At 41.5% G+C, this 16,335-nt stretch overlaps 1 protein-coding gene across 2 annotated transcripts; it reads left to right on the forward strand.

Moving 5' to 3' along the window:
* The first annotated feature begins 293 nt into the window (after positions 1-293).
* LOC124505537 (olfactory receptor 4B1-like) lies at positions 294-3,557 on the forward strand. Of its 2 annotated transcripts, XM_047071502.1 has the most exons (2): positions 297-1,192; positions 3,536-3,557. In XM_047071502.1, the coding sequence occupies exons 1-2, from the start codon at positions 297-299 to the stop codon at positions 3,555-3,557; spliced, it is 918 nt and encodes a 305-aa protein (XP_046927458.1). The 2 variants fall into 2 exon arrangements, with proteins under 2 accessions (XP_046927459.1, XP_046927458.1); XM_047071503.1 differs by lacking the exon at positions 3,536-3,557 and having other exon boundaries at positions 294-1,226.
* Positions 3,558-16,335: the final 12,778 nt, after the last annotated feature.

A 16,335-nucleotide genomic window follows, 5' to 3' on the forward strand; every position in this document is an offset into this window, starting at 1 on the left:
AGCGAACTAGATAGAATACTTGGCTGAAGTCTGAAAGCCTGGCTCTGAGGCCCAGAATTCACCGCTTTCTGTGTGATCCCGGGTAAATAACCATCTCCCTGAGCCATAATTTTCTAATATACGAGCTGTCATTAGATTCCTGTATTTAATGCTGAATGAGTACATATGGGCTAAATGAATGGGCAAAGTGGTTTACACTGTCTAACGTGCTATAAATGAGGAGAACTGGTTACCATCTGTGTCTGTTTTATTGCAGGTCTCTCATTACCTGTGCCCAGAACACCTGATTAGATTCCATGGCGAGTACAAATAACGTGACCGAGTTAATTATCGTCGGTCTTTTCCAGGATCCAGAAGTGCAGAGGGCATGCTTTGTGATGTTTCTTCCTGTGTACCTGGCGACAGTGGTGGGCAATGGTCTCATTGTTCTGACAGTCAATGTCAGTAAGAGTCTGCGTTCCCCCATGTACTTCTTCCTTAGCTACTTGTCCCTGGTGGAGATCACTTACTCCTCCACTGTTGTCCCTAAATTCATCACAGACTTACTTGCCAAGATTAAAACCATCTCCCTGGAGGGCTGTGTGGCTCAGATATTCTTCTTCCACTTCTTTGGAGTTACTGAGATCTTCCTGCTGACGGTAATGGCCTATGACCGCTTTGTGGCCATTTGCAAACCTCTTCGCTACACCACCATCATGAGCCAGTTTGTGTGTCGCCTTCTGGTGGCTGTTTCCTGGCTCGGGGGCATAATTCACTCCATGGTCCAGATCCTTGTTACTGTCCAACTGCCGTTCTGTGGTCCCAATGTGATTGACCACTACTTCTGTGACCTCCATCCCTTATTCAAGCTTGCCTGCACTGACACTTCTGTGGAGGGGGTTATTGTGTTGGCCAACAGTGGATTAATCTCCGTCTTCTCCTTCCTCATCTTGGTGTCCTCCTATATTGTCATCCTGTACAACCTGAGGAACCATTCTGCAGAGGGGAGGCGCAAAGCCCTCTCCACCTGTGCCTCTCACATCACAGTGGTCCTCTTGTTCTTTGGACCTGCCATCTTCCTCTACATGCGACCCTCCTCCACCTTCACTGAGGACAAACTGGTGGCCGTGTTCTACACAGTTGTCACCCCCATGCTGAACCCCATCATCTACACACTCAGAAATGCAGAGGTGAAAAATGCCATGAGGAAGCTGTGGGAGAAGACAGTGAACTCAGAAGTGGGATAAAAATGAAAAAATGAAAAAAAATTCTTAAGAACAGGACTATATATGCATTCTGTTTTTGGTCAAATGTAAATAATAGAACAAAAGTTAACTTATTCATATATATTTTTTTGTGGTAGATAAATGAGCCCCTTATACTCCATGTTATCAGTTGTAGCTCTTTCATTGCTGTCTGTATTTCGGAGAATTTTCAAATTGAGTTGCATCTCTTCTCCTGTTGTCCATAGTGCAAAGTGCACAGATTTCAGGAGGGATCATCTAGACTGGAATTTCCATTTGGAATTCCCACCCCATCATCTTCTGCCTGTACAACCTTGGGTTCATGCATTTTGCCTTTTGGTGTTAGCATATGGTGTGTGGAAAGCCTGTGGACTTGGAGAATGAAGTTTATGTTTTGCTTTCCTACTGATGTGGTCTTGTGGGAGTCACAGGAAAGCATTTTTACTTCATTTGGTGTCCCTACCCCATTAATTTAATTCCAATGCCTAGAATTCCATAATAGGAGCTTTATTTCATGACAGTAGGGCATTGCTAGAATGGCAGTATCTCTTGGAGGTGAACTACAAATGCTTATATTTGTCATATCTTCTTGATGGATTGATTCCTTTATCCCTATACAATCTTTTGTCCTTTGTTACCATTTTTGGTTTTTTTAATTTTTTAATTTTTTATTTTTTTTAATTTTTTTTTCAGCATTTATTTATTTTTGGGACAGAGAGAGACAGAGCATGAACGGGGGAGGAGCAGAGAGAGAGGGAGACACAGAATCGGAAACAGGCTCCAGGCTCTGAGCCATCAGCCCAGAGCCTGACGCGGGGCTCGAACTCCCGGACAGCGAGATCGTGACCTGGCTGAAGTCGGACGCTTAACCGACTGCGCCACCCAGGCACCCCTGTTACCATTTTTGGATTAAAATCTTTTCTGTCTGATATAAGTATAGCTACCCCTGCTTTCTTTTGTTTTGGAATTTCTTTTCTGTTGATTTACTTTGAGCCCATATTTGCCCCTAAATCCGAAATGTGTCTCCTGTAGGCATAGTTGGGTCTTCTTTTTTCTTATTCTAATCAGTCACTATGTCCTTTTTGATTGAATTTAATCCATCGGAGGATTCTGGGAAGATGGCGGCGTAGGAGGACGCTGGGCTCACCGCGCGTCCTGCTGATCACTTAGATTCCACCTACACCTGCCTAAATAACCCAGAAAACCGCCAGAGGATTAGCAGAACAGAGTCACCGGACCCAAGTGCAGACGAGAGGCCCACGGAAGAGGGTAGGAAGGGCGGCGAGGCGGTGCGCGCTCCACGGACTGGCGGGAGGGAGCCGGGGCGGAGGGGCGGCTCGCCGGCCAAGCAGAGCCCCCGAGTCCGGCTTGCAAAAGCGGAGGGGCCTGACGGACTGTGTTCTGACAGCAAGCGCGACTTAGCGTCTGGGAGGTCATAAGTTAACAGCTCTGCTCGGAAAGCGGGAAGGCTGGAGGACAAAGGGAGGGTGAGCTGCGGAGCCCCCGGACGACAGAGCTCAGTTTGGCGGGGAACAAAGGCGCTCACCAGCGCCATCTCCCCCGCCCATCCCCCAGCCAAAATCCCAAAGGGAACCGGCTCCGGCCAGGGAAATTGCTCGCTCCGCGCGAACACCCAACTCTGGCAGCGATCTGACTCCCTCTGGCTGCCACAGGGCCCCTCCTGAAGTGGATCACCTGAGGAGAAGCGAGCTAAGCCTGCCCCCCCTGCCGCCGTGCACCTTGCCTTCCCACCCCAGCTAATACGCCAGATCCCCAGCATCACAAGCCTGGCAGTGTGCAAGTAGCCCAGACGGGCCACGCCACCCCACAGTGAATCCCGCCCCTAGGAGAGGGGAAGAGAAGGCACACACCAGTCTGACTGTGGCCCCAGCGGTGGGCTGGGGGCAGACATCAGGTCGGACTGCGGCCCCGCCCACCAACTCCAGTTATACACCACAGCACAGGGGAAGTGCCCTGCAGGCCCTCACCACACCAGGGACTATCCAAAATGACCAAGCGGAAGAATTCCCCTCAGAAGAATCTCCAGGAAATAACAACAGCTAATGAGCTGATCAAAAAGGATTTAAATAATATAACAGAAAGTGAATTTAGAATAATAGTCATAAAATTAATCGCTGGGCTGGAAAACAGCATACAGGACAGCAGAGAATCTCTTGCTACAGACATCAGGGGACTAAGGAACAGTCACGAGGAGCTGAAAAACGCTTTAAAGGAAATGGAAAACAAAATGCAAACCACCACGGCTCGGATGGAAGAGGCAGAGGAGAGAATAGGTGAACTAGAAGATAAAGTTATGGAAAAAGAGGAAGCTGAGAAAAAGAGAGATAAAAAAATCCAGGAGTATGAGGGGAAAATTAGAGAACTAAGTGATACACTAAAAAGAAATAATATACGCATAATTGGTATCCCAGAGGAGGAAGAGAGAGGGAAAGGTGCTGAAGGGGTACTTGAAGAAATAATAGCTGAGAACTTCCCTGAACTGGGGAAGGAAAAAGGCATTGAAATCCAAGAGGCACAGAGAACTCCCTTCAGACGTAACTTGAATCGATCTTCTGCACGACATATCATAGTGAAACTGGCAAAATACAAGGATAAAGAGAAAATTCTGAAAGCAGCAAGGGGTAAACGTGCCCTCACATATAAAGGGAGACCTATAAGACTCGTGACTGATCTCTCTTTTGAAACTTGGCAGGCCAGAAAGAATTGGCACGAGATTTTCAGGGTGCTAGACAGCAAAAATATGCAGCCAAGAATCCTTTATCCAGCAAGTCTGTCATTTAGAATAGAAGGAGAGATAAAGGTCTTCCCAAACAAACAAAAACTGAAGGAATTTGTCACCACTAAACCAGCCCTACAAGAGATCCTAAGGGGGACCCTGTGAGACAAAGTACCAGAGACATCACTACAAGCATAAAACATACAGACATCACAATGACTCTAAACCCGTATCTTTCTATAATAACACTGAATGTAAATGGATTAAATGCGCCAACCAAAAGACATAGGGTATCAGAATGGATAAAAAAACAAGACCCATCTATTTGCTGTCTACAAGAGACTCATTTTAGACCTGAGGACACCTTTAGATTCAGAGTGAGGGGATGGAGAACTATTTATCATGCTACTGGAAGCCAGAAGAAAGCTGGAGTAGCCATACTTATATCAGACAAACTAGACTTTAAATTAAAGGCTGTAACAAGAGATGAAGAAGGACATTATATAATAGTTACAGGGTCTATCCATCAGGAAGAGCTAACAATTATAAATGTCTATGTGCCGAATACCGGAGCCCCCAAATATATAAAACAATTACTCATAAACAGAAGCAACCTTATTGATAAGAATGTGGTAATTGCTGGGGACTTTAACACCCCACTTACAGAAATGGATAGATCATCTAGACACACGGTCAATAAAGAAACAAGGGCCCTGAATGAGACACTGGATCAGATGGACTTGACAGATATATTTAGAACTCTGCATCCCAAAGCAACAGAATATACTTTCTTCTCGAGTGCACATGGAACATTCTCCAAGATAGATCATATACTGGGTCACAAAACAGCCCTTCATAAGTTTACAAGAATAGAAATTATACCATGCATACTTTCAGACCACAATGCTATGAAGCTTGAAATCAACCACAGGAAAAAGTCTGGAAAACCTCCAAAAGCGTGGAGGTTAAAGAACACCCTACTAACGAATGAGTGGGTCAACCAGGCAATTAGAGAAGAAATCAAAAAATATATGGAAACAAACGAAAATGAAAATACAACAATCCAAACGCTTTGGGACGCAGCGAAGGCAGTCCTGAGAGGAAAATACATTGCAATCCAGGCCTATCTCAAGAAACAAGAAAAATCCCAAATACAAAATCTAACAGCACACCTAAAGGAAATAGAAGCAGAACAGCAAAGGCAGCCTAAACCCAGCAGAAGAAGAGAAATAATAAAGATCAGAGCAGAAATAAACAATATAGAATCTAAAAAAACTGTAGAGCAGATCAACGAAACCAAAAGTTGGTTTTTTGAAAAAATAAACAAAATTGACAAACCTCTAGCCAGGCTTCTCAAAAAGAAAAGGGAGATGACCCAAATAGATAAAATCATGAATGAAAATGGAATTATTACAACCAATCCCTCAGAGATACAAACAATTATCAGGGAATACTATGAAGAATTATATGCCAACAAATTGGACAACCTGGAAGAAATGGACAAATTCCTGAACACCCACACGCTTCCAAAACTCAATCAGGAGGAAATAGAAAGCTTGAACAGACCCATAACCAGCGAAGAAATTGAATCGGTTATCAAAAATCTCCCAACAAATAAGAGTCCAGGACCAGATGGCTTCCCAGGGGAGTTCTACCAGACGTTTAAAGCAGAGATAATACCTATCCTTCTCAAGCTATTCCAAGAAATAGAAAGGGAAGGAAAACTTCCAGACTCATTCTATGAAGCCAGTATTACTTTGATTCCTAAACCAGACAGAGACCCAGTAAAAAAAGAGAACTACAGGCCAATATCCCTGATGAATATGGATGCCAAAATTCTCAATAAGATACTAGCAAATCGAATTCAACAGCATATAAAAAGAATTATTCACCATGATCAAGTGGGATTCATTCCTGGGATGCAGGGCTGGTTCAACATTCGCAAATCAATCAACGTGATACATCACATTAACAAAAAAAAAGAGAAGAACCATATGATCCTGTCAATCGATGCAGAAAAGGCCTTTGACAAAATCCAGCACCCTTTCTTAATAAAAACCCTTGAGAAAGTCGGGATAGAAGGAACATACTTAAAGATCATAAAAGCCATTTATGAAAAGCCCACAGCTAACATCATCCTCAACGGGGGAAAAACTGAGAGCTTTCTCCCTGAGATCAGGAACACGACAGGGATGCCTCACCGTTGTTGTTTAACATAGTGCTGGAAGTTCTAGCATCAACAATCAGACAACAAAAGGAAATCAAAGGCATCAAAATTGGCAAAGATGAAGTCAAGCTTTCGCTTTTTGCAGATGACATGATATTATACATGGAAAATCCGATAGACTCCACCAAAAGTCTGCTAGAACTGATACATGAATTCAGCAAAGTTGCAGGATACAAAATCAATGTACAGAAATCAGTTGCATTCTTATACACTAACAATGAAGCAACAGAAAGACAAATAAAGAAACTGATCCCATTCACAATTGCACCAAGAAGCATAAAATACCTAGGAATAAATCTAACCAAAGATGTAAAGGATCTGTATGCTGAAAACTATAGAAAGCTTATGAAGGTAATTGAAGAAGATTTAAAGAAATGGAAAGACATTCCCTGCTCATGGATTGGAAAAATAAATATTGTCAAAATGTCAATACTACCCAAAGCTATCTACACATTCAATGCAATCCCAATCAAAATTGCACCAGCATTCTTCTCGAAACTAGAACAAGCAATCCTAAAATTCATATGGAACCACAAAAGGCCCCGAATAGCCAAAGGAATTTTGAAGAAGAAGACCAAAGCAGGAGGCATCACAATCCCAGACTTCAGCCTTACTACAAAGCTGTCATCATCAAGACAGCATGGTATTGGCACAAAAACAGACACACAGACCAATGGAATAGAATAGAAACCCCAGAACTAGACCCACAAACATATGGCCAACTCATCTTTGACAAAGCAGGAAAGAACATCCAATGGAAAAAAGACAGCCTCTTTAACAAATGGTGCTGGGAGAACTGGACAGCAACATGCAGAAGGTTGCAACTAGACCACTTTCTCACACCATTTACAAAAATAAACTCAAAATGGATAAAGGACCTAAATGTGAGACAGGAAACCATCAGAACCTTAGAGGAGAAAGCAGGAAAAGACCTCTCTGACCTCAGCCGTAGCAATCTCTTACTCGACACATCCCCAAAGGCAAGGGAATTAAAAGCAAAAGTGAATTACTGGGACCTTATGAAGATAAAAAGCTTCTGCACAGCCAAGGAAACAACCAACAAAACTAAAAGGCAACCAACGGAATGGGAACAGATATTTGCAAATGACATATCGGACAAAGGGCTAGTATCTAAAATCTATAAAGAGCTCACCAAACTCCACACCCGAAAAACAAATAACCCAGTGAAGAAATGGGCAGAAAACATGAATAGACACTTCTCTAAAGAAGACATCCAGATGGCCAACAGGCACATGAAAAGATGTTCAGCGTCGCTCCTTATCAGGGAAATACAAATCAAAACCACACTCAGGTATCACCTCACGCCAGTCAGAGTGGCCAAAATGAACAAATCAGGAGACTATAGATGCTGGAGAGGATGTGGAGAAACGGGAACCCTCTTGCACTGTTGGTGGGAATGCAAATTGGTGCAGCCGCTCTGGAAAGCAGTGTGGAGGTTCCTCAGAAAATTAAAAATAGACCTACCCTATGACCCAGCAATAGCACTGCTAGGAATTTACCCAAGGGATACAGGAGTACTGATGCATAGGGGCACTTGTACCCCAATGTTCATAGCAGCACTCTCAACAATAGCCAAATTATAGAAAGAGCCTAAATGTCCATCAACTGATGAATGGATAAAGAAATTGTGGTTTATATACACAATGGAATACTACGTGGCAATGAGAAAAAATGAAATATGGCCTTTTGTAGCAACGTGGATGGAACTGGAGAGTGTGATGCTAAGTGAAATAAGCCATACAGAGAAAGACAGATACCATATGGTTTCACTCTTATGTGGATCCTGAGAAACTTAACAGGAACCCATGGGGGAGGGGAAGGAAAAAAAAAAAAAAAAAAAAGGACGTTAGAGTGGGAGAGAGCCAAAGCATAAGAGACTGTTAAAAACTGAGAACAAACTGAGGGTTGATGGGGGGTGGGAGGGAGGGGCGGGTGGGTGATGGGTATTGAGGAGGGCACCTTTTGGGATGAGCACTGGGTGTTGTATGGAAACCAATTTGTCAATAAACTTCATATAAAAAAAAATTTAATCCATCAACATTTAGAATGAATTATTGATATAATTTATAGTTTATCTTGTTAATTGCTTTCGGTCTGTTTTGAATTTCCATTGTTTCTTCTGTTTCTGCCTACCTTTTTTTTTTATATGTTTATTATTTTGAGAGAGAGAGAGAGAGAGAATGAGAGGGGGAAAGGGCAGAGAGAGGGGAGAGAGAGAAGGGGCTTGATGTCACAAACTGAGATCAGGACTGGAGCCAAAATCAAGAGTCAGATTCTTAAACGACTGAACCAACTAGGTGCCCCCGCTTCTGCCTACCTTTGTAAAAGGTAATTTTCTGTGGTGGTATGCCTTTGTGAATCGACTCTGCGTTTCTGCTTTGTTGTTACTATGAGGCTTACATAAAATATCTTAGAGATAAAACAATCTATTTCAAGTTGATAGCAACTTCAATTGCATATAAGATATCCACCCTTTACTCCTCTATTTTGTGTTTTTGATATCACAATTTACTTCTTTTTATATCGTGTATTCATTAACAAATTACTGTATATATTGTTATTTTAATACTCTTTCCTTCAACTGTTATAGTTAAGTGATTTTCACACCATTGTATTATAGAATTAGCTTTTGAAATCTGACCTTATATTTCACCTTACTATTGTGTTGTATAATTTGGTATGTTTTTGTGTCACTAATTTATATCTGTTCATTTCAGCTTGATAGTTCCTTTGAACATTTCTTGCAAGGCAAGTATTTGGGAAATATTTTGGAAAAGTCTGCCTTTATTTGTGAATGACAACTTTGTCAGATGGAATATCCTTTGTTTTTGTTTTTTTTTTTTCAATTTGAATATTTGAATGTGTCCTGTTGCATTCTCCTGGTCTGTAGGGTTTCTTTGGAGAAATCTGCTGGTGGCTTAATGGACATTCCTTTGTAGGTTATAATGTTTTTCTTCCTCTCGCTGCTTTTAGGATTCTCTTTATCTTTGGTTTGACGTTTTCGTATAATGTGTCTTAGAGAAACTCTTTTTACATTGAATTAATAGGGGTGATCTGTTAGCTTCTTGTACTTGGATATTCAGGTGTCCCCAGGTTGGAGAAGTCACTTTTCTGTCTACAAAATATTCAGAAAATAAAGTTAAGAATCAAGGCAACAAGCTAGGTTCATTCATTTAATCTTTATGAGGCATGCTGTGGAATTATTTTCAAAAAGAAGAGCTTACTTATTTTGTACTAGATGGCTACTCCCCTTATACTTTAGCCTCTGTGCTGTTACAGGACACCCACAGTGATCCCTTGGTTTTGAAATAGATGTAGTAGCAGACCGAGGATTCAGGGATCAAATAAAAACTCATATTAACATCTGAGTTCCAAGCCCTGAACAAGGTGTAATATAGGTCATAAACCTGTGGGTAATCTAATCCTTGGTGACAAAGTGCCGGAGCCAAGATCTCAAGTCACCAAGGCATGTCTGGCATGAGCTTCTTTCCCTGGCAGCCCAGTTTGGCCGACTCTGGAAACATCCTCTCCCCGCCTGGGCTTCTGAGCTCTGCTCAGGCTGTCTGCGCAGAAATTACATCCCAGGGAGATGGAGAACTGAGTCGGACCACGTTATTGTTCATTTTCTCGCCGCTGTATCGTTTTAGATCTTGCTCCTCAGGTTTGCTCTGCTTGTGTTATGAACAGGAATCTCCTCTCTCTGCGTGACCCCCACTCCCATTCTGGAAGCCGGCCATGGGTGGGCAGCAGGGGAGGAGCTGGTGGGTGAGAGGAGAGTGATGCAGGTGTTGGGAGGAAGCCCTGGAGCCTGGTCTAGTCCAAGCTCCACCCAAAGGGCCGTGTGATTCTGGGTCCAGATTCCTCTTCTGTGGAAGGAGGATTCCACGAGCTTCCTTCCGAATCAAACAGCTGATGGTGGCTCAGTGAGGGAGCTAGCAGGAGAGGCCCGACTTGACGCCTCTGGTGAGGGCTATTGTTGGAGGAAAAGTGGGAGAAAAGGATGCTGGAAAAGGCTGGTCAGAGCAATATTATTTGTCAGAATCTACAGAAGAAGGAGTTCCATGGCAGAAAGGTATAATGAGAACTCATGAGGTGGGGCAGATATATTGTGGAGATTTAAAAAATGTTCACTGAAGTTGTTTATCGGGGCCACTGTGTTTAGTATTTCTTTTTCTTGTTTTAAAGTCTCTTTATTTATTTTTGAAAGAGAGACAACAAGTGGGGGAGGAGCAGAGAGAGGGGGAGAGAATCCCAAGCAGGCTTCATGTTGTCAGCACAAAGCCCAACGTGGGGCTCAAACTCACAAACCGTGAGATTGTGACCTGAGCCAAAGCCAAGAGTTGGACACTTAACTGACTGAGCCACCCAGGCACCCCCCTGTTTAGAATTTCTTAACCATAAAGCCTGGAAAGGTGTGGTTACTTGATGTTTGAGAACACATACTTATCTTTCAGAGTCCCTTCCTTGGCCCTGCCAGTTAAAGAGTCAGAATTAAAGTCACCCTGCAGGTGACATGTTACTGCACTGTGAATGGTTTACTGGTCTGATGACCTCTTTATGCAATTACCTCTCGAATGTTTTCCATTTTGATTCAGAGTTTCATTTTTTTAAGTTTTTTTATTTAAATCCCAGGCAGTTAACATACAGTGTTAAATTGGTTTCAGGTGTACAATGTCGTGATGCAACACTTTGATACATCAACCAGTGCTCTTCACCAATGCCCTCCTTAATCCCCGTCGCCTATTTTGCCCATCCCTCCACCCACCTCCCCTCTGGTAAACATCAGTGTATTCTCTACAGTTAAGAGTCTGTTCCTTGGTTTGTTTCTCTCTCTTTTTTCCCTTTGCTCGTTTGTTTTATTTCTTAAACTACACATATGAGTGAAATAATATGGCATTTGTCTCTGAGTGACTTATTTGCTTAGGATTATACTCTCCAGCCCCACTCACATCATTGCAAATAGCAAGACTTTGTTCTTTTTTATGGTTGAGTAATATTCCATTGTATAATATCCCACATCTTCTTATCCATTCATCAATCGATGGATAACTTGGACCGTTTATATAATTTGGCTGTGGTAGATAATGCTGGTATAAATATTGGGGTGCATGTATCCCTTTGAATTAGTATTCGTATGTCCTTTGGGTAAATATTTAGTGTAGTTGCTGGATCGTTGGGTAGTTCTATTTTTTTTTTTTTGTCTCAGACTTCTCACCTTTTATTTTTGATTTTTTAATTTAATTTTATATTTTTTAAAATTTACATCCAAATTAGTTAGCATATAGTGCAACAATGATTTCAGGAGTAGATTCCTTAATTCCCCTTACCCATTTAGCCCATCCCCCTCCCACAACCCCTCCAGTAACCCTCTGTTTGCTCTCCATATTTATGAGTCTCTTATGTTTTGTCCCCCTCCCTGTTTTTGTATTATTTTTGTTTCCCTTCCCTTATGTTCATCTGTTTTGTCTCTTAAGGTCCTTATATGAGTGAAGTCATTATGACTTTTGTCTTTCTCTGACTGACTAATTTCACTTAGCATAATACCTTCCAGTTCCACCCACGTCATTGCAAATAGCAAGATTTCATTTTTGATTGCCGAGTAATACTCCATTGTATATATATACCACACTTTCTTTATCCATTCATTCATTGATGGACATTTGGGTTCTTTCCATACTTTGGCTATTGTTGATAGTGCTGCTATAAACATGGGGGCGGGTAGTTCTATTTTTAACCTTTTTGAGGAACCTCTGTACTATTTTCCAGAGTGGCTATGCCATGAAGTTAATAATTATAAATGGCCCATTATTGTTAGTATTTTTTGCTCCTGTTTATGAAATACTGTCTTAGGTCAAGGTCAGGAAGATATTAATGGATATTTTATTTCAAATGTGTAATGTGCCTTTTTCATTTAAATCCTTATTCCACTTAAAATTGATTGTTAGGGATTATGTGATGAAAGGCTTCAATTTTATTCATTTTTTCTTATATGGAACACCAAGTGTTCTATCATAATATCTATATCAAATTTCTATATTCATATGAATCTGTTTGGGGCCAATCCTATACTCTCTTAATTACTGTAGTTTATGTCTAGATATATGGTAGGGCACGTTTCTCAATTTTTTTTTTTTAAAGAGTATCTTGTCTGTTTTGAGTCCTTTTATCTTCTAGACAGTTTGAAATCTAAATTGTTAAATTCCACAAAATAACTTACTGGGATTTTGTTTGTATTGTTCTATAGATCATGTTGGGAAGAACTTATGCTGTATGAGATCATGTCATTATTTTCACTGGTATGAGATAAGCCTGATTTGGTTATGTGTTACTGTAAACCAAGTCCTCTGAAAAATATAAAGATACAGAGTTCTGTGACTGACAAGCGACTTATGAAACTTTTATTCCCAGGGAAACTGTTAAGGGAGTAGAGGAAGCAGAACAGAGGAGTAAAATATAAATAGAATTCAGGTGAATTCTAGCAGAGGGTCACTTCAGACTGATTTTGCAGAACTCTGGAGTGTAAATTATGCCTAGAGTTTGATTAGAAGCAAGTGAGTGGAGTTTTGATATTCAGACTATTAATATATATTTTTAAGTTTATTTATTTATTTTGAGAAGGGGAGAGAGAGAGAGAGAAAGAGAGAGGAAGAGAGAGAGAGCACACATGCAGGCAGGGAAGGGGCAGAGAGAGGGGAGAGAGAGGGGAGAGGGGAGAGGGGAGAGAGGAGAGAGAGAGAGAGAGAGAGAGAGAGAGAATATCCCAAGCAGGCTTTCCATTGTCGGCATAGAGCCCGACACAGGGCTCGAACTGTGAGACTATGACCTGAACCAAAATCAAGAATCATATGCTCAACCAACTGAGCCACCCAGGCACCCCGATACTCCCAGATTCTTTAGACATTAGCTAAGGGCTTCTCTGGGTTTGGGTTGGGTATAAATTCCCAGACACTTTAATACAGGGAAAATGGACTGTAGTAGCCCAAGGGCAGCATGTGCTAGCTGTTGACAGTAAAGACAAATGAAGTTCATGGGTTAAAAAAAAAAAAAAAGAGCGATATGGACAGGGATATGGGCAGACCTTTACATTCTTTGTCATGCTCTCCTTTATTTTGGTGCTCTTTATTTTTATTATTGTTTTTAACTTTGGTGGTTTTTAAAGTGTTAGAGACCACCGGCTCCTTTGATTAAATTTATTCTAGGAAACTTATGGTTTTGTTGCTATTGTAAATAGGGTCCTTAAGAATTGCATCTTCTAGGCACCTGGGGGGGGTTAGTCGCTAAGCGTCTGACTCTTGATTTCAGCTCAGGTTATGATCTCACGGTTTGTGAGATAGAGGACCGAGTTGGGTTCTGAGCTGACAGCGTGAAGCCTGCTTGGCATTCTCTCACTCCTTCTCTCTGCCCCTTTCCCACTCACTCTTTCTCTCTCAAAATAAATAAAAAAACATTAAAAAAATCTTTAAAAAAAGAATTGCATCTTCCAAATTATGTCATATAGAAATGCGATGATTTTTTTGTTTTTAATTTATATTACCAAAACTTTATTATTGCTAATGATTTTTCTGTAAACACTTTAGGGTTTTCTAGTAGACAATAACATCATATGGGAACGCTACTGGTGTTCTATCTTCCTCTCTATTTTTTTGAAAACATCTCTGGGTAAGAATTATAGCACAATGTCAGATATAAACAGTGATGATAAGATTCTTGTTTTTAATTTTAAAGGGACTATTTCTAAATTTCCCCATTACGAATGATGCTTGATATAGATATGGACCATATGTGGCTTCCACGTAGTGTAATGTTTTCAAGATTCATTTACGTTGTAGCTTGTATCATTACTTCATTTCTTTCTATGGACCAATAATACAGGGTTACTGGAGGAGTTGTGGGTGGAGTTGGTGTTCCCTTGGCTACCCCGGTTCTAGGGTATGAGGTATATGGTAGGTAGGCAGTTAAAACTTCACAGCCCTATCTTACAGCAAAACAACTGCCTCATTCCTCACCAAGCTTTTCCCTGGCGATCATTGGGTTTTTACTAAGTTCCAGGGTTCTGCAAAACCAGTTTTTACCATCTCATTAGTTGTTCCTGGTGGTAGGGGAATTGAGCCCTAGAGTTCCCTGCTCTGCTATTTTCAGTGATACTACTCTTGTAATCATCATAATTCTCTAATTCAGTATTATCTCCATTTTACCAGTGTGTACGCTGAGGCACAGAGAGGTTAAGTTACTGGCTCAAGATCATAGAACTATAGGGGCACTTGGGTTGCTCAGCTGGGTAAGTGTCTGACTCTTGTTTTCAGCTCAGGTCATGATATCACAGTCATGAGATCAAGCCCCATGTCAGCTCTCACATTGTGCATGGAGCCTACTTAAGAGTCTCTCTATCCCTCTCCCTTTGCCCCTCTCCTGCTCTTGTGTGTTGGTTCTCTCTCTCTCAAAAAAAAGATCATAAAGCCATAAATAGTGGAGTCTGGGTCTAGAGGATGAAATTTCTATACTAATGCTAGTAGTTTCTTGATAAATATTTATGACTACAATATAGCAGGATATGGACATTAAACTTTTTGTGTGATAATGATTTTGACTCTGGTTTTTATTTCATCATGAAGGTCTACTGAGATTCAGAGGCTTCTTGAGTAGAGTAATATATAAATTTTGAAGGGAAAAGGGGAAGGAAAAAGGCCAAAAAATGAGGAGGTATGATTCAGACAATGTAATGTGTTTATCAGATCATTTAATTTTTTTCTCTTGGGCACACAGACTACATTTCCTAGCCCCCTTACATCCATGTGGGGTCTTATAAATAATGGGTAGAAGATGTATCCCTGTTTAGGCTTGATTCATAAAATGTCCTCAGTGATCCTTAATCTCTGTGTGGTCATTGGCTAGGTGGGTGTAGATGACCTAGAAGATGGTCCTGAAGTTTCAGGAGACTGGAGGCATCACAAAATGGGAATGGGCCTGTATGCGGGGTTCATGGCTTGGTGGAGAGTTGCATGTGAGACATTCCTGATTGGGCCAATCTGTATTGGATTCAGTGTGAATGACTTTTACTGGGATTATGCCACTGAGATTTGGGGCTGTTCTGTATTATTAAAGCATTACTAACCCGTGCTAATTAATACAGAGAACTAATAGATAGGGTTCCTAATGAATTTATTCAAGAAGATGAGGGATGGAAGAGGTAGGGATGGGGCCCCTACAGGGGGGCTGGATGAATGGACCATTCTCAGGAGCACTATGCGGGGGGCCAGCTGTCCCGGGTAGAGCCCTTGCCATGCTGTACCTCAACCTCAGGATTGCACTGATCGCCATCCTTCTAACATTGTGGATACCTCCCCACAATGCCCCCAGCCACCTGGAGCCCAGAGGATGTACTCTGCCCACAAATACTGCGTTAGGGGTGGAAGAACATCACGACTTGACTTGGGGGGTGGTTTCTGAACTTAGGAAACTTGAGATCCCTAAGCTGGGTGAGTGGTTAGTGGAGCAGCTGCACATTATAGAATAAATGAATGTAAAATGCTGCTAATCACATCTGCTCTGTCTTCTACACGGCATTCTGATGAACGGAGATGGTAATGGATGAGAAAGTCCTCTGTAAACTGGAATGCACGAATAAGAGCAACCACAATTCTTCCTATTAACGGTCTTCAACTCTAGGCTGCCCCTGAGTTATGTTGTTGGATTACTGAGAAAGCTTCCTGATCCCACATCATATTCTCAAAATGAATTGTTATATCTCCTAGCTTGACTATGCCATGAGGTAAGGAGATATGTTGTGTGTGTGTGTGTGTGTTTTCTATTTAATTTTCCTGAATCCTAAGTCCCGCCATGCATAGTGTTCAGCTCAGTGGTGTTGGTTCTCTTGGATGGAAGAACGGACAGATGGAGAAGGCCAGAGAGGTGAAGTGGTTTGACAAGCCTGTAGATTTTTTGAGCTGGATCCTACCTCTTGATTTCCATCATTTCCCACCACCCGTCCCTTTCATCGACTTCTCTGAGCTGCTATTTTCTTTCTGTGACAATGATGCACTAGATCTATATAAACTTTTCATCCTCCTTACCAGATTTTATATTTCATGATTTCAAGAAAAATTTAATAGGTTTCCTAGAGTTTCCTT

The sequence above is a fragment of the Lynx rufus genome, unplaced genomic scaffold (genome assembly GCF_022079265.1).
Source record: "Lynx rufus isolate CCGP_SWC_20201006 ecotype Redwood Valley unplaced genomic scaffold, mLynRuf1.p SCAF_9, whole genome shotgun sequence".
Taxonomy (NCBI): Eukaryota; Metazoa; Chordata; class Mammalia; order Carnivora; family Felidae; genus Lynx; species Lynx rufus.

What these genes read in the sequence shown, in the direction of transcription:
- LOC124505537 (XM_047071503.1), top strand. Translation starts at nt 297, where the DNA reads ATGGCGAGTACAAATAACGTGACCGAGTTAATTATCGTCGGTCTTTTC.